This window comes from Nerophis lumbriciformis, linkage group LG22, assembly GCF_033978685.3.
Source record: "Nerophis lumbriciformis linkage group LG22, RoL_Nlum_v2.1, whole genome shotgun sequence".
NCBI classification, from domain to species: domain Eukaryota; kingdom Metazoa; phylum Chordata; class Actinopteri; order Syngnathiformes; family Syngnathidae; genus Nerophis; species Nerophis lumbriciformis.
In genome coordinates this window covers 4,061,928-4,080,551 of record NC_084569.2, presented here as the reverse complement: position 1 = coordinate 4,080,551, position 18,624 = coordinate 4,061,928, and the positions used below count along the sequence as shown (strand labels likewise).

Sequence of the window (18,624 nt, the reverse complement as noted above, 5' to 3'; positions counted from 1 at the left end):
TAAATATTAAAATAATTTAAGCAAATATTTAATTGAATAGATAAATAAATATATATATATATATAATTGTTATTAAATTAATTAATGACACATTTAATAACACATTTATGTATTTAAATTGTAGCGTTGTATTTAATAACATATTTAATAACATATTCCAGTAGTTAATCGTAATTAATTAATAATTCGGACAGTATTTCTGATGTATTTATTTAATATAAAATATTTAACAAAAACATTGAATAATAACATTTTGAAATAGATCATTAAGTTGTGAAATAATTAAATATTAAAATAATTTAAGCAAATATTTAATTGAATAGATAAATAAATATATATATAATTGTTTATTCAATTAATTAATGACACATTTAATAACACATGTATGTATTTAAATTGTAATTAATTAATTACACTTAGACTTAGTCATTGTTTATAGTCATTGTTTATATAATTGTATTCCTATCCTAAATCATATATTTATTTAAAAATTAAATATTAAAATCTTGAAATAGATCATTCATTTGTGAAATAATCAAATGATTTAGTAAAAATAAAATGTTTTTTAAAAATAATCAAATATTTAAATAAATATATATAATTTTACATTAAATTAATCAATGATACGTTTAATAACACATTCATGTATTTCATCATATTTAATGACACATTTAAAATCTGTCATATTTTATAGACTTATTCATTTTTTTAATATTCTAAATCATGAAACAAATAATTAAAACATGAAGTTATTAATTCTTGAAATTGGGTCATTAAATTGTGATATTATTGAATTATTTATTAAATAATAAAACAATGTACCATAAAATGTTTCAATTACTTAAATATATAGAATATAACATTGAATTAATTAATGACATACTTAACACATTTATTTATTTAATCATAATTAATGACACATTTACACTCAGTCATTATTTTTAGATGTATTTATTTCTCTTGTAAATCATAAAATAATTAAATTAAATCTTGAAATACATTACATTTTGAAATTGTTTAATTATTTATTACATATTTTGATATAAAGTGCATCAATTTAATATTTAAAAAATTAACAGGATTTTACCTTGAATTAATTACACATTTATAACACATTTATGTAGTCAATCGTAGTTAATTATTGACATTTTTGGATTTATTTCTATTCAAAATCTAGAAATAATTATTTGTAACATGAAATAATTCCATCTAAAAATAGATGATCACATTCTGAAATAATGAAATATTTTTCAGAATATTAAAATAATTAAATAAAAAACTAAAGTTTTTAATTAAGTAGTTTCGACTTCTGGAGCTGACGTAAGACAAGTCATATGTGACCATAGGATGAAGAAATACACTACGCTACTAAGACTATAGTGGCCATTAACAGTTAGCTTCTACAGCTGGGTTGCCCAAAGTGCGGCACAGGGGCCATCTGTGGTCCCTGACTCCTTTGTCACCTGCGGTCCCTGACTCCTTTGTCATCGGCCTTAAGCACATTACAAAAAACAGAAAATAGAGATCTCATTTGCACCCCTGGAGGTGACATCTATCAACATGAGGGTGGTCCCAAAAAGGTTTGTGTCGCTTTTAAAAGTGCTCCCCCTCTGGTCAACATATGAAATAACAAGTGTGTGTAATAAATTGAAATGCACCCCCTTTGGCCAAAATTAATAAAACAAATATGTATATAGAGACATACTGTAATAACTTGAAGTAAATCATGAAGATTAAAAACCAATTACAAACAAAACATTCAAAAAAATAAATGAACTAAAAGCAGTCTTTTTCTCACAATGTTTTCTTATAAAATTGAGAACAATTTCTCATATTCTTTCTGTTTCTGTAATATTGCAATATTTTCTCGTAAAATTATTACCTTTTAATGTAAAATTATTACTTTTAATGCAAAATGGTGACATTTGTTATATGAAATTCTGACTTTTATTACAATATTGCCAATTTTTTTGTTGTTCTTGTAAAATAGTGAAATTTTTTTAGTATATTGATTACTGTTGAGTAAAATGACGACTTTTATTGTAAAACTGCCAAAATTCTAAATTTTTCTTGTGAAATTGTGACCTTTTTCTTGTGAAATTCCAACTCATAAAAGTCGTCATTTTACTGTTGAGTAAAATGACGACTTTTATTATAAAACTGCCAAAATTCTAAATTTTTCTTGTGAAATTGTGACCTTTTTCTTGTGAAATTCCAACTCATTTTTCACAACAAGCTTTTTTATATGTGCATAGTATGTATGTATTATTAATGTTGTAAATACACTTCTTTATATATTTAGAAAGGCTGGTCCTAAAGAGGGAGGCATTTTTTGGAGGTCTCAAGAAGATAAGAAATACAAGAACGTGTGTGTGTGTGTGTGTGTGTGTGTGTGTGTGTGTGTGTGTGTGTGTGTGTGTGTGTGTGTGTGTGTGTGTGTGTGTGAATGATTAACGGGTCAAACTTTGTACTGTTCTCTCCCTCAGTCCCAGTCTGCGTTCCTGGTGTGATCATCACAACGCCCCCGACATCGCGACAAAATGGCAACGCCGCCGTCTTCTCGCCGCATCGGCGTTGTCGGCTTCGGACATCTCGGTGTGAAGACCCTCGGCGTACAACCGGTCTTAGGAAATCCTGGAAATGTGACTTGTGTCTTTGGTTGTGCCGCGCAGGGCAGTACTTGGTGGAACGGATCCTTCGAGACGGGGACTCGGCGGGCTTGACTCTGGCCTTCGTTTGGAACCGGAACCCCACAAAGCTCCGAGGTTTGGTTCCGGATGAGCTGGTACTTGCGGACCTGTCGTCTTTCCCAGACAGGTACCTCCTCGCTGACAGCAAATACTCGACATGCTAAGGGAGTAGTCTATTATTGGGACCGGGAGTCCACCCGGACCCTTTGAGTGTGACCTGGTCTAAGTAGAAATGGTCGCCTGACGTGCGCTCCAGGCTGGTACTTCATGAATAATAATATTAATAACAATAATTATGATTGTGTGAATGTCCAAACATTAGAATTATATTTATTATTCTATTTATTATTATTATTATTATTATTATTATGACCTCCACAGTCCAGTTGTTATCCCATCAGAACTGTTCCAGTGTCAAAACCTTGGACTCGACCGGCAATCATGACATCTTCATCTTCTACAAATTAAAATCAAATATCCAAGATTACCCACAATTCATGGTTTTTCGGGACATTTTACCCATTGAAAATTAATGGATCAAACTCCCACATTTCTCATCCGATTCCAACCCTTCCACCATCCACAATCAAACTACCGTCCACACACTCCTTGGGCAATCAAACTACCATCCACACACTCCGTGGACAATCAAACTACCATCCACAGACTCACCTTGGACAATCAAACTACCATCGACACACTCCACACACTCCTTGGACAATCAAACTACCATCCACACACTCCACACTCCGTGGACAATCAAACTACCATCCACACACTCCATACACCTTGGACAATCAAACTACCATCCACACACCTTGGACAATCAAACTATCATCCACACACTCCGTGGACAATCAAACTACCATCCACACACTCCACACACCTTGGACAATCAAACTACCATCCACACACACCTTGGACAATCAAACTACCATCCACACACTCCACACACCTTGGACAATCAAACTATCATCCACACACTTTGTGGACAATCAAACTACCATCCACACACTCCACACACCTTGGACAATCAAACTACCATCCACACACACCTTGGACAATCAAACTACCATCCACACACTCCATACACCTTGGACAATCAAACTACTATCCACACACCTTGGACAATCAAACTATCATCCACACACTCCGTGGACAATCAAACAAACTACCATCCACACACTCCCTGGACAATCAAACTACCATCCACACACTCCCTGGACAATCAAACTACCATCCACACACTCTTTGGACAATCAAACTACCATCCACATACTCCACACTCCTTGGACAATCAAACTACCATCCACACACTCACCTTGGACAATCAAACTACCATCCACACACTCCACACACCTTGGACAATCAAACTACCATCCACACACTCCACACTCTGTGGACAATCAAACTACCATCCACACACTCACCTTGGACAATCAAACTACCATCCACACACTCCACACACCATGGACAATCAAACTACCATCCACACACTCCACACACCTTGGACAATCAAACTACCATCCACACACTCCACACTCCTTGGACAACCAAACTACCATCCACACACTCACCTTGGACAATTAAACTACCATCCACACACTCCACTCACCTTGGACAATCAAACTGCCATCCACACACTCCACTCACTCTGGACAATCAAACTACCATCCACATACTCCACACATCTTGGACAACCAAATTACCATCCACACTTTCCTTGGACAATCAAACTACCATCCACACACTCCTCTCACCCTGGACAATCAAACTACCATCCACACACTTTACTCACCTTGGACAATCAAAGTACCATCCACATACTCCACACATCTTGGACAACCAAACTACCATCCACACTTTCCTTGGACAATCAAACTACCATCCACACACTTCACTCACCTTGGAAAACCAAACTACCATCCACACACTCCACTCACCTTGGACAATCAAACTACCATCCACACACTCCACTCACCTTGGACAACCAAACTGCCATCCACACACTCCACTCACCTTGGACAATCAAACTACCATCCACACACTTTACTCACCTTGGACAATCAAACTATCATCCACACACTCCTTGGACAACCAAACTACCATCCACACACGCCACTCACCTTGGACAATCAAACTACCATCCACACACTCCACTCACCTTGGACAATCAAACTACCATCCACACACTCCTTGGACAACCAAACTACCATCCACACTCCCCACTCACCTTGGACCATTAAACTACCATCCACACACTCCACTCACCTTGGACAATCAAACTACCATCCACACACTCCTTGGACAACCAAACTACCATCCACACACCCCACTCACCTTGGACCATTAAACTACCATCCACACACTCCACTCACCTTGGACAATCAAACTACCATCCACACACTCCTCTCACCTTGGGACAACCAAACTACCATCCACACACTCCACTCACCTTGGACAACCAAACTACCATCCACACACTCCACTCACCTTGGACAATTAAACTACCATTTTCCAAGTTAAAACAAAATTCCAGGAATTCCCAGAATGTCCCTTTTCCTAGGAAGCTTTCATAGTCCACATTTGTCGACTGTTTTTTTTTGACCATTCCACCTTCAAAACATTCCTCTTAGTTGGGAAAGCAAAAGTTATCTTTTCAATTAAATTCCCGCTTTTCACGAAATTCCAGGAATTCCAAAATACCCATTCTCAATTCAAACTGTTACGTCAACATTTTTCAACCGATTCAAAAATGTCCAACACCAACCCATTCATATCAGCGAGGACAATTGTGCTAGTATCAATATTTTCAAATTAAAATGTACAAATTTCCAGGAAATTCCCATTCAAATGAATAGACGTTATTCATAGTTGTACAATGCCCTGAATTATCACAATTTTGCGCCCTTTTTAAACCCGATTCCTACCTTTCAACCATCCACACACACTACTCTTCACATATATTGAACACAAAACATGTTTTCCCTTTCCCAAAATTCCAGTTTTCCTGGAATTTTCTTCTATTGACAATGAATGTGAAATATACAATTGACTGCATATCTTACATTTCTCAAGCAATTTGAACCCTTCTACCATCCACACACTCCACTCACCTTGGACAATCAAACTACCATCCACACACTCCACTCACCCTGGACAATCAAACTACCATCCACACACTCCACTCACCCTGGACATTCAAGCCAGCATGTTTACCAGTTCCAAAAATTCCCTGCTTACCCGGAATCACCAGGATTTTCTCTTGCAGGTCATGTGACCTCATCGTAGAGGTGTGCCATCCTCAGGTGGTCAAAGAATTTGGGCTCCACTTCCTGTCTGGCTCTCATTTGATGGTGAGCTGTTGCTGATTGTGTACTACTACAAAGTGTGTCTTCAAAACTATTCATATTTGTATTATGATTATAGATCGTCTCAAGGGACGACATCATAGAAATATTTAAGAGTAGTCAGCGTGCATCAATGCAGATTCACCATCGTACAAGGCTGCATGAGTGCTGCCGGCACAAGGGAGCTGAGGTTCATCGGTTCTTTTAGAACAGAGCTGTTCTACTGAATTGTTCTGGTGACCACATGTTTACAAAACTAACCACCGCAATTTGTCTGAATACATTTCAAACAGAAGCAATAGGCTCATAATAGTCAAAGATCCTCTATATTGATTGTGATTTTAAGGACCGACTTCAAAAACGCTAGTCAAAGATCCTCTATAACAACAATCCGCCAGTGTTTTTAAAGGGCGTACTTAAAAAATGCAAGTCAAAGATCTTCTATGACAACAATCCTCTGGTGTTTTTAAAGGACGTACAGTACTTCAAAAACGCTAGTCAAAGATCCTCTATAAAACAAGAGATCTATTGTGTTTTAACGGGCGTACCTCAAAAACGCTAATCCAAGATCCTTTATAAAACAAGGGATGAATTGTATTTTAACGGGCGTATATCAAAAACGCTAGTCAAAGATCCTCTATAACAACAATCCTCTGGTGTTTTTAAAGGACGTACTTCAAAAACGCTAGTCAAAGATCCTCTAACAACAATCCTCTGGTGTTTTTAAAGGACGTACTTCAAAAACGCTAGTCAAAGATCATCTATAACAACAATTCACTGGTGTTTTTAAAGGACTTTCCTTCAAAAACGCTGGTCAAAGATCCTCTATAACAACAATCCTCTGGTGTTTTTAAAGGACATACTTTAAAAACGCTAGTCAAAGATCCTCTATAAAACAAGAGATCTATTGTGTTTTAACGGGCGGGCGTACCTCAAAAACGCTAATCCAAGATCCTTTATAAAACAAGGGATGAATTGTATTTTAACGGGCGTATATCAAAAACGCTAGTCAAAGATCCTCTAGACAACAATCATCTGGTGATTTAAAGGACGTACTTCAAAAACGCTAGTCAAAAATCCTTTATAAAACAAGGGATGAATTGTATTTTAACGGGCGTATATCAAAAACGCTAGTCAAAGATCCTCTATAACAACAATCCTCTGGTGTTTTTAAAGGACATACTTCAAAAACGCTAGTCAAAGATCCTTTATAAAACAAGGGAAGAATTGTATTTTAACGGGCGTATATCAAAAACGCTAGTCAAAGATCCTCTATAACAACAATCATCTGGTGATTTAAAGGACGTACTTCAAAAACGCTAGTCAAAGATCCTCTAACAACAATCCTCTGGTGTTTTTAAAGGACGTACTTCAAAAACGCTAGTCAAAGATCCTCTATAACAACAATCCTCTGGTGTTTTTAAAGGACGTACTTCAAAAAAGCTAGTCAAAGATCCTCTATAACAACAATCCGCCAGTGTTTTTAAAGGACGTACTTAAAAAATGCAAGTCAAAGATCTTCTATGACAACAATCCTCTGGTGTTTTTAAAGGACGTACAGTACTTCAAAAACGCTAGTCAAAGATCCTCTATAACAACAATTCACTGGTGTTTTTAAAGGACTTTCCTTCAAAAACACTGGTCAAAGATCCTCTATAACAACAATCCTCTGGTGTTTTTAAAGGACATACTTCAAAAACGCTAGTCAAAGATCCTCTATAAAACAAGAGATCTATTGTGTTTTAACGGGCGTACCTCAAAAACGCTAATCCAAGATCCTTTATAAAACAAGGGATGAATTGTATTTTAACGGGCGTATATCAAAAACGCTAGTCAAAGATCCTCTATAACAACAATCCTCTGGTGTTTTTAAAGGACGTACTTCAAAAACGCTAGTCAAAGATCCTCTATAACAACAATCCTCTGGTGTTTTTAAAGGACGTACTTCAAAAACGCTAGTCAAAGATCCTCTATAACAATCCTCTGGTGTTTTTAAAGGACGCACTTCAAAAACACTAGTCAAAGATTCTCTATAACAACAATCTTCTGGTGTTTTTAAAGGACGTACTTCAAAAACACTAGTCAAAGATTCTCTATAACAATCCTCTGTTTTTTTAGAGGACGTACAGTACTTCAAAAACGCTAGTCAAAGATCCTCTATAACAAGAATTCACTAGTGTTTTTAAAGGACTTTCCTTCAAAAACGCTAGTCAAAGATCCTCTATAACAACAGTCCTCTGGTGTTTTTAAAGGACATGATTCAAAAACGCTAGTCAAAGATCCTCTATAAAACAAGACAACTATTGTGTTTTAACAGGCGTACTTCAAAAACGCTAATCCAAGATCCTTTATAAAACAAGGGATGAATTGTATTTTAACGGGTGTACATCAAAAACGACTCTATAAACAAGAGTTTGATTATGTTTTTAAGGTCCATCCATTTTTTACCGCTTGTCCCGTTTTTTTTTAAGGTCATACTTCAAAAATGCTAGTCAAAGATCGTCTATATAACAAACGTGCTCTGGTGTTTTTAAGGACCTTCTGCAAAAATACAAGTCAAAATCCTCTATGTATAAGAGTTCTTTGGGGTATTAAGGGCATACTTTCAAAACACTCGTCAAAGATCCTTTATATAACAATTGTTCTGTGGTGTTTTTTTTAAGGACATACTTCAAAAACACAAGCGCAAGTCAAAGATCCTGTATATGACAGGCATGTTGTGCTGTCTTTAAAGATCTACTTAAAAAACTCGAATCAAAGATCCTTTATAAAACAAGAGATAAATTGTGTTTTAACGGGCATACATCAAAAACGCTAGTCAAAGATCCTCTATAAACAATAGTTTGATTGTGTTTTTAAGGTTGTAATTCAAAAACACTAGTCAAAGATCCTCTATGTAACAAAAGTGCTCCGATGTTTTTTAAGGACCTACTGCAAAAATACAAGTCAAAATCCTCTATATCTAAGAGTTAATTGGGGGTTTTAAAGGCGTACTTTCAAAACTAGTCAAAGATCCTTTATATAACAATTGTTCTCTGGGCATACTTCAAAAACACAAGCGCAAGTAGGTCTTTAGAGATATACCTCAAAAAACGCTGGTCAAAGATCTTCTATGTAACAAGACTTCACTGGTGTTTTCAAGGACGTACTTTAAAAGCGCAAGTCAAAGATCCAAAAAATAACTCTTCTCATACGGAGGATCTTTGACTAATGTTCTTAAAAACACCAAATAACTTTTGGTGTATAGAGGATCTTTGAATAACATTTTTGCAGTAGGTCCTTAAAACACCAGATAACTTGTTATCTAGAGGATCTTTGACTAGCATTTTTGCAGGCGGTCTTTAACACACAACAGAACTATTGTTCAATAAAGGATCTTTGATTAGCGTTTTTGAGGTACGCCCTTAAAAACACCAGAGAACCCTTGTTGTGGGGTGGCGTGGCTCAGATGGTAGAGCCGACGGCCAGAAACTTGAGGGTTCCTGGTTCGAATCCAGCTTCACTGCCATTGTGTCCTTGGGCAAGAAACTTCACCTACCTTGCTCCCACACTGCCTTCAATGTAACTTGGGTGTGGATAATGGGTTTCCAAGTAAATCGCTTGGAGTCACTAGAGAAAAAGCGCTATATAATTCACTTCACTTGTTTTATAGAGGATCTTTGACTAGCGCTTCTGAAGAATGTCCTTAAAAACAAAATAGAAGTCTTGTTTTATAGAGGATCTTTGACTAGCGTTTTTGTGCAGTATGCTCTTAAAAACACCAGCTCACTCTTGTTAGAGACAGGACTTTAGTTTTTAGGGGGCACTTTACACAGGTCAAAGATCCTCTATACAGCAAGAGTACTTGTTTGGACTTAAAACAAAAGGTGGTCCTCACTCCTGCAGGTGGGTTCTCCCTCCGCCCTCGCCGATCATCAGCTGAATGAGAAACTCCGCCAGGCGGCTCAGCAATCTGGGAGAACACTTTACGTCCCCAGTGGTGCATTGTGGGCCGGTCAGGACATCCAGAGGCTGAACGACAGCCAGGCCTTAAAGGTGAAAGTGGACTTACCCTTGCATCGCGTGGTCTGTAAGGACTTGGGCCATTGAGCAAATGTCACCACCGAGTCCTTCACGCCATCTCTCTGTCCGCAGGATTTGTTTATAAGAATGTCCAAACATCCGTCCTGCTTCCGGCTGGCAGGAGACGTCCCGTCTAAGTGGACCGAAGGCGAGGGCAGGCGGGTTTTGTTCAGCGGCTCGGTAGCCGAGCTGTGCCCCCTGGCGCCCAACAACGTCAACACCATGGCGGCGGCGGCGGTGGCTGCTGGGAACCTGGGCTTCGACGGTGTCCGAGGGGAGATCGTGTCCGACACGGCGTGAGTCTCCTCGTTTGCAACCTTTTACCTGGGAATCCATTGTTCTGGTTCTTCTCGCCGTGCAGGTTGAGCGACTATCATGTAGTGGAAGTGGAGGTGACGGGCCCGGACGGATTCTCTGTGCGCACAGTGAGGAGGAATCCAGCCCGACTTGGTGCTGTAACCGGTAGTGCGACATACAACTCGTTTTGGAGCAGTCTACTTGGTAAGTTTTCAAAATGTCAGCAAGAAAAGAATAGAAATGCCTGCACGTTCGAAAAATAAGAGGATTCTAACGCTCAACTGTGAGGGTTGGCCCGTAGGCAACAATCCAGTACCGGTACAGGTAATTGAGAGGTAATCACTCACCTGTCATGGTGCCATGCTTGTTGAAATGTGCACAATGGATCCTGCACCAGGGCTGTTGTGACCACAGTCTATGCAAAGACACACACGTGTTTCTGCTGTGTCATTGTAGCTACCTGCATGCATGCAAAGCATGTGTGTTGTTGCCTAACCTACTATGGAATTACATCATGGATTGGAATTTGGAACACCCGATCCTGGAGCAACTTGGCAGAGTTTGATAATGCACTTCCTTAAAAATGTATCTGTTCTATTTTAAGAAGTAACATACTGCATGCAGTTACAGAGGTGGGTGGGGATGCTGGTCTCTGGAGACCCACCTTGAGTTGGGGCTCGATGACGAGCGCCTGGTGGCCGGCCTTCTCCCAAGGGACCTGGCCGGGCACAGCACGAAGAGGTAACGTGGGTCCCCCTCCCCCTCCAATGGGCTAACCGCTCATAGGAGGGACCAAATGGTTCAGGTGCATTGTGAGTTGAGTGACAGCTGTAAGCAGGGACGTTGGCGGTCCGATCCTCCGCTGTAGAAAATAGGTCTTGGAATTTGGGATACCACCTCTCTGGGGGAGAAGGAGCCTGAGCTGGTGCGCCAGGTTAGGAAGTTCTGGCTGGATAGTCAGACTCAGGCTCTGGAAACAGTCCTCTGGAGGGGGGGATGGGCTCTCTTCCATCTTGGCAGTGAGAGGCAACAGGCTTCTTGTTGGAGTTAAACCAAATAGATGTGTGGGTAGTCTCCCTTTGCTTCAGTACCGGTCCCAGCCCTTTTCAGATCTCCTAGAGAGAGTACTGCAGCATGCTCACCTAGGCAATTCCCTTGCTCTCCCGGGGGTCTTCAAAGCTCACATTGGCAACAACAATGAGACCCGGAGAGGCGTGATTGGGAGGAACGGCCCTCTGGTGCTTTGTTATTGTACTTTTGTGGTGGTTGCAGATTGTCCATAACAAACACCCTGTTCAAGCAAAAGGGTGCCCATATGTGCACCTGACACAAGGATACCCTGAGCCACGGTTCGATGATCAACTTCATGGTTGTGTTGTCCGACTTGCGTTCCCACCTCTTGGACAATCCGAATGGAAGAGGGGGCGTAGCTGTCAACTGATTACCACCGGGCGACAGGATGCAGGTCAGACTTGGCAAGCCCAAACGAGGATCTGCTTTGAACAATCTAGCAGAGTCTCGCTTCAGAGGGAGTTTAAATTCCAACCTCCAGGAGAGCTTCGACCATGTTCCGAGGGAGGCAAAATACATCCGAGTCCGAGTGGGCCATGTTTCATGCCCCTGTGGCTGCAAGGTGGTTGGTGCCTGTCCTATCAGGCCCTTTTGGCACTTCAGAGGTAGCTGACAAATACCAATAGGCCAAGCGCAATGTAGTTTTGGAAGTCCCTGGGGCAAAAATAGGAGGAGTTTGGAACGGAAACAGGAATAGGATACACTGCACTTATGAGCTGCTCACCTCTATTTGGGATGTTGCGGGCCGGCGGAAGGACCTACACGTCTTCCTTTGAGGAACCAGTGCTTAGGATCTCGGCTCTTCATCTCTCAGGTTGAGGTCGCTAAGTTTGTCAAAAAGATCCTCAGTGTCAGAACCCCAAAGATGAGATCTGGCAGGAATTTCTAAAAACTGGATGTTGTGGGGATGACGTGGTTGACGGCGGTGTCTCTGGATTGGCAGATCTTTCATAATAAGGGGGACCAGATGGTGTATACTATCTTCAGCCGTCTTGGTAAAGTCTATTCATGGGTACTGGAGAGGAGGGTCCACCAGATAATCGAACCTCTGATTCAGGAAGAGCAGTGTGCTTTTTACACTCTGGAAGGTCTTTGAGGTGATTTGGCAGTCTACATGGGTTTTGGGGACATTCTACGTTGTCTCTTTGGAAATGTTTTCAGGTACGTGGTAACGGACTGTCTGATCGTGTCAGAGCTTGGTCAGCGTTGCCGACAGGAAGTCGGACCTGTTTCCAGTGAGGGCTGGACTCCGCCAGGGCTGCCCTTTGTCACCGATTGTGTTCATAACTTTAAAGGACAGAATTTGTAGGCGCAGTCAGGGCGTTGAGGGGATCCGGTTTGGTGGCTGCAGGATTAGGTCTCTGCTTTTTGCAGATGATGTGGTCCTGATGGCTCCATCGGGTTGTAATCTTCAGGCCTCACTGGATCGGTTTGTAGCCGAGCGTGAAGCGACTGGGATGAGAATCAGCACCTCCAAGTGAGCCCATGGTTCTCGCCCGTACAAGGTTGGAGTTGGAGTTGTCCCACTTGAGTGGGAAGAGTGAGTTGTGAGATCGACAGGCGGATCCGACTCAGCATTGCTGTGTCACGAAGAGGAAGACCAAGCTCTCAATTTACCGGCCAATCTCCGTTCCTAGCCTCACCTTTGGTCATGACCTTTGGCTGGGCAGATTGCAGACAAGACCATACGGCAGCAGCCAAAAGCAGCTTCTCTAACCTGTCATTTTTATACCAAATAATACAGTCGGAGAATTGGTTTCAATCAAGAATCAATTCTGAATCTAATCACCAGTGCAGGAATCAAATTGAATAGTGAGTTGTCAGATACACATTTCAAATGATATCATGAGGCGATTATTAGGGGATCTTACAACTCCAGATTCAAATCGATTCAACACCATTCTTTAATCAAAACATATGCTGTAAAAATTGCAATAAAACCTTTTTAAAACAGGTTATCGGTTACAAAAGTAGGCGCAAAGATGGCCACCAAACGTCTTTTTAAAACGTATTCTTATTTATTTTTTTACCCATACGGGACCCATCCATCCATCTTCTTCCGCTTATCCGAGGTTGGGTCGCGGGGGCAGCAGCCTAAGCAGAGAAGCCCAGACTTCCCTCTCCCCAGCCACTTCATCCGGCTCCTCCCGGGGGATCTCGAGGCGTTCCCAGGCCAGCCGGGAGACATAGTCTTCCCAACGTGTCCTGGGAAATAATCGAACCTCTGATTCAGGAAGAGCAGTGTGCTTTTTACACTCTGGAAGGTCTTTGAGGTGATTTGGCAGTCTACATGGGTTTTGGGGACATTCAACGTTGTTCGGGTGGCATCCTGACCAGATGCCCGAACCACCTCATCTGGCTCCTCTCCATGTGGAGGAGCAGCGGCTTTACTTTGAGTTCCTCCCGGATGACAGAACTTCTCACCCTAAGGGAGAGCCCCGACACCTGAGGAAACTCATTTCGGCCGCTTGTACCCGTGATTTTGTCCTTTCGGTCATAACCCAAAGCTCATGACCATAAGTGAGGATGGGAACGTAGATCCACCGGTAAATCGAGAGCTTTGCCTTCCGGCTCAGCTCCTTCTTCACCACAACGGATCGATACAGCGTCCGCATTACTGAAGACGCCGCTTGTCGATCTCACCATCCACTCTTCCCTCACTCGTGAACAAGACTCCGAGGTACTTGAACTCCTCCACTTGGGGCAAGATCTCCTCCCCAACCCGGAGATGGCACTCCACCCTTTTCCGGGCGAGAACCATGGACGGGACCCTTTAAGTTTTGGTAAATGTTAAAGATCCTGTGGACCTGTGAAAACAATTACACTAAAGGTCTTGGGGACCCAAAAGGGCCACACTTTTTAAAGGTGCTGTTTGCGACTTCCTCACAGTTACATCTCGAGGCGTTCCCAGGCCAGCCGGGAGACATAGTCTTCCCAACGTGTCCTGGGTCTTCCACGTGGCCTCCTACCGGTCGGACGTGCCTGAAACACCTCCCTAGGGAGGCGTTCGGGTGGCATCCTGACCAGATGCCCGAACCACCTCATCTGGCTCCTCTCCATGTGGAGGAGCAGCGGCTTTACTTTGAGTTCCTCCCGGATGACAGAGCTTCTCACCCTATCTCTAAGGGAGAGCCCCGACACCTGAGGAAACTCATTTGGGCCGCTTGTACCCGTGATCTTGTCCTTTCGGTCATAACCCAAAGCTCATGACCATAGGTGAGGATGGGAACGTCGATCGACCGGTAAATTGAGAGCTTTGCCTTCCGGTTCAGCTCCTTCTTCACCACAACGGATCGATACAGCGTCCGCATTACTGAAGACGCCGCACCGATCCGCCTGTCGATCTCACCATCCACTCTTCCCCCACTCGTGAACAAGACTCTGAGGTACTTGAACTCCTCCACTTGGGGCAAGATCTCCTCCCCAACCCGGAGATGGCACTTCACCCTTTTCCGGGCGAGAACCATGGACGGGGACCCTTTAAGTTTGGTAAATGTTAAAGATCCTGTGAAAACAATTACACTAAAGGTCTTGGGGACCCAAAAGGGCCACACTTTTTATAGGTGCTGTTTGCGACTTCCTCACAGTTACATTTTTCAAAGGGGGGCGCGGGGGGCGCGGTGGCGTGGTTAAGAGGGGAGGAGTATATTTACAGCTAGAATTATTATTTCATATATATATATATATATATATATATAAGAAATACTCAAGTATTTCATATATATATATATATATATATATGAAATACTTGATTTTCAGTTAATTCTAGCTATATATATATATATTTATTTTATTATGTATATATGTATATATTTATATATATATATATATATATATATATATATATATATATATATATATATATATATATATAGATAGTATAGCAGTTGTGCACTGCACTCTCTAAAAGCCGTAGATGTTATTGTCACATATGCATGTACAGTAGATGGCAGTATTGTCCTGTTTAAGAGTGTCACAACATTGCTGTTTACGGCAGATGAACTGCTTTACGGGGGACGAAAACGTGACTGCTGTTGTTGTGTGTTGTTGCCGCGCTGGGAGGACGTTAATGAAACTGCCTAACAATAAACACACATAAGAAACCAAGAACTCGCCCTCCATCATTCTACAGTTATAACGTCATTGGGCAGGCACGCTGTTTATATTGTGGGAAAGCGGACGTGAAAACAGGCTGTCGACACGTCACTCAGCTCCGCCTGAATTTTGGGAGATTTTCGGGAGAAAAAAGTTGTCCCGGGAGGTTTTCGGGAGAGGCGCTGAATTTCGGGAGTCTCCCGGGAAATCCGGGAGTGTTGGCAAGTATGATCTACGTTACTCAATAAAACCTTTTTTTTTTTCCTCATTCTACTGTGTGCAGTTTGCAAAGGTCACGGAGGAAGAGTTTACTTGTGCTGAAGCCAGGAAGGAAGAAGAACACCCAGCAAGAAAAAAAGAGGACTGGAGGACAAGTGGGTCTCACTCTGTGCTGTGGACGCAATAAACAACATCAGTGGGAGACACGCCAGCTTTTTTATTACTGCCACATTGTTAGGAACTCAAAGTCTCACAGGGAGGAAAGCAGCGCACATTTCTCTCCTCCGTGCAACTTGCATCACTTCCTCTCTGCAATAAATACACACACACACACACACACACACACACACACACACACACACACACACACTTGCCAGGTCAGTGCACGTTTAAGGCTTGGGAAGAAAAAGGAAAACCCACAAAAAGAGCCACATTTTTGCATGTTTTCACATTTTCTTTCCATTGTGGGTTTGAAATACGGAGAGAAGGCTTTAAGGAGTGTTTTTACCGCAGTAGAACCGTGACGCGGTGGTGAAAAGGAGCGTCCGTCCCGCTCGGTAGAAACCATGCAAAACATCATCCAGCGTTGTGACCTGGCTGTTCTATACCGATATTAAACCCGTGTCAGCACCAGTCAGATACCGATATTAAACCCGTGTCAGCACCAGTCAAACTTCCTACTTTTGTGGCGTGCAACATTGGAAAAGGCTAGAACCAGGAAGCCCCAAAACTGTGCCGGTGGTCCGCGAGCCAAACAGAACCACCAGTGAGGGTTTAGTCTCATATATGAAGATAAGATTCCGTCTTTCATGGTCACTTTTAACTTCAAAATATTCATAAAACTCATTTTCTGCAGACTTTCGCCCTTTCCAGGTGTTTTGTCACCAGTTTGTTGTAGATATTTTATCCAATCGCTTTCCAGGTGTTTTGTCACCAGTTTGTTGTAGATATTTTATCCTATCGCTTTCCAGGTGTTTTGTCACCAGTTCATCCTACATATTTCATCCAATCACTTTCAAACTTTCTGCCTTTTCCAGGTGTTTTGTCACCAGTTTGTTCTAGATATTTTCCAATTTTTGCCCTTTCCAGGTATTTTGTCACCAGTTTGTTCTAGATATTTTCCAATTTTTGCCCTTTCCAGGTGTTTTGTCACCAGTTTGTTGTAGATATTTTATCCAATTGCTTTCCAAATTTTGTCACCAGTTCATTCTACATATTTTATCCAATCGCTTTCAAAGATTTCGCCCTTTCTAGGTGTTTTGTCACCAGTTTGTTCTAGATATTTTATCCAATCGCTTTCCAAATTATGTCACCAGTTCATCCTACATATTTAATCCGATCGCTTTCAAACTTTATGCCCTTTCCAGGTGTTTTGTCACCAGTTTGTTCTAGATATTTTCTAATTTTTGCCCACCAGTTTCGTCACCAGTTCATCCTACATATTTTATCCGATTGCTTTCAAACTTTCGCCCTTTCCAGGTGTTTTGTCACCAGTTTGTTCTAGATGTTTTATCCTATCGCTTTCCAAATTTTGTCACCAGTTCATCCTACATATTTCATCCAATCACTTTCAAACTTACGCCCTTTCCAGGTGTTTTGTCACCAGTTTGTTCTAGATATTTTCCAATTTCTGCCCTTTCCAGGTGTTTTGTCACCAGTTTGTTGTAGATATTTTATCCAATCGCTTCCCAAATTTTGTCACCAGTTCATCCTACATATTTTATCCAATCGCTTTCAAACTTTCTGCCCTTTCCAGGTGTTTTGTCACCAGTTTGTTGTAGATATTTTATCCAATCGCTTTCAAATTGTTTGCCCTTTCCAGGTGTTTTGTCACCAGTTCATCCTACATATTTTATCCGATTGCTTTCAAACTTTCGCCCTCTCCAGGTGTTTTGTCACCAGTTTATTGTAGATATTTTATCCGATCTCTTTCAAAGATTTCGCCCTTTCCAGGTGTTTTGTCACCAGTTTGTTCTCGATATTTTCCAATTTCTGCCCTTTCCAGGTGTTTTGTCACTAGTTTGTTCTAGATATTTTATCCAATCGCTTTCAAATTGTTTGCCCTTTCCAGGTGTTTTGTCACCAGTTCATCCTAAATATTTTATCCGATTGCTTTCAAACTTTCGCCCTTTCCAGGTGTTTTGTCACCAGTTTGTTGTAGATATTTTATCCAATCGCTTCCCAAATTTTGTCACCAGTTCATCCTAGATATTTCATCCGATCGCTTTCAAACTTTCTGCCCTTTCCAGGTGTTTTGTCACCAGTTTGTTTTAGATATTGTCCAATTTTCGCCCTATCCAGGTGTTTTGTCACCAGTTTGTTCTAGATATTTTATCCGATCGCTTTCAAAGATTTCGCCCTTTCCAGGTGTTTTGTCACCAGTTTGTTCTAGATATTTTCCAATTTTCGCCCTTTCCAGGTGTTTTGTCACCAGTTTGTTGTAGATATTTTATCCTACCGCTTTCCAAATTTTGTCACCAGTTCATTCTACATATTTTATCCAATTGCTTTCAAACTTTCGCCCTTTCCAGGTGTTTTGTCACCAGTTTGTTCTAGATATTTTATCCGATCGCTTTCAAAGATTTCTGCCCTTTCCAGGTAGTTTGTCACCAGTTTGTTCTAGATGTTTTCCAATTTTCGCCCTTTCCAGGTGTTTTGTCACCAGTTTATTGTAGATATTTCATCCGATCGCTTACAAACTTTACACATTAGGCGTGTGGAGGATGCTAAATTTCGAAGCATTTAGATGTTCATGAAAGGACGTGGGCAAGGCATGCCGACCAAAATGATCCTTTTCCACACAGCGTCAAAAAGTCACAGCTTTACCGTAGAGCAGGGTA

The 18,624-nt window shown here is 41.2% G+C and overlaps 1 protein-coding gene across 1 annotated transcript; it reads left to right on the top strand.

Moving 5' to 3' along the window:
• The first annotated feature begins 2,486 nt into the window (after positions 1 to 2,486).
• On the top strand, positions 2,487 to 15,986 carry aspdh (aspartate dehydrogenase domain containing). Its single transcript, XM_061974385.1, has 7 exons — positions 2,487 to 2,595; positions 2,673 to 2,817; positions 5,962 to 6,046; positions 9,926 to 10,075; positions 10,175 to 10,398; positions 10,464 to 10,603; positions 15,849 to 15,986. Exons 1-7 carry the CDS (start codon positions 2,541 to 2,543, stop codon positions 15,884 to 15,886), a joined length of 837 nt encoding a protein of 278 aa, XP_061830369.1. The 5' UTR covers positions 2,487 to 2,540; the 3' UTR covers positions 15,887 to 15,986.
• Positions 15,987 to 18,624: the final 2,638 nt, after the last annotated feature.

What these genes read in the sequence shown, in the direction of transcription:
- aspdh (XM_061974385.1), top strand. Translation starts at nt 2,541, where the DNA reads ATGGCAACGCCGCCGTCTTCTCGCCGCATCGGCGTTGTCGGCTTCGGA. An exon ending in ACGACAGCCAGGCCTTAAAG is followed by an intron (nt 10,076 to 10,174) that starts GTGAAAGTGGAC and finishes CTCTGTCCGCAG; the next exon opens with GATTTGTTTATAAGAATGTC. An exon ending in GAGATCGTGTCCGACACGGC is followed by an intron (nt 10,399 to 10,463) that starts GTGAGTCTCCTC and finishes CTCGCCGTGCAG; the next exon opens with GTTGAGCGACTATCATGTAG.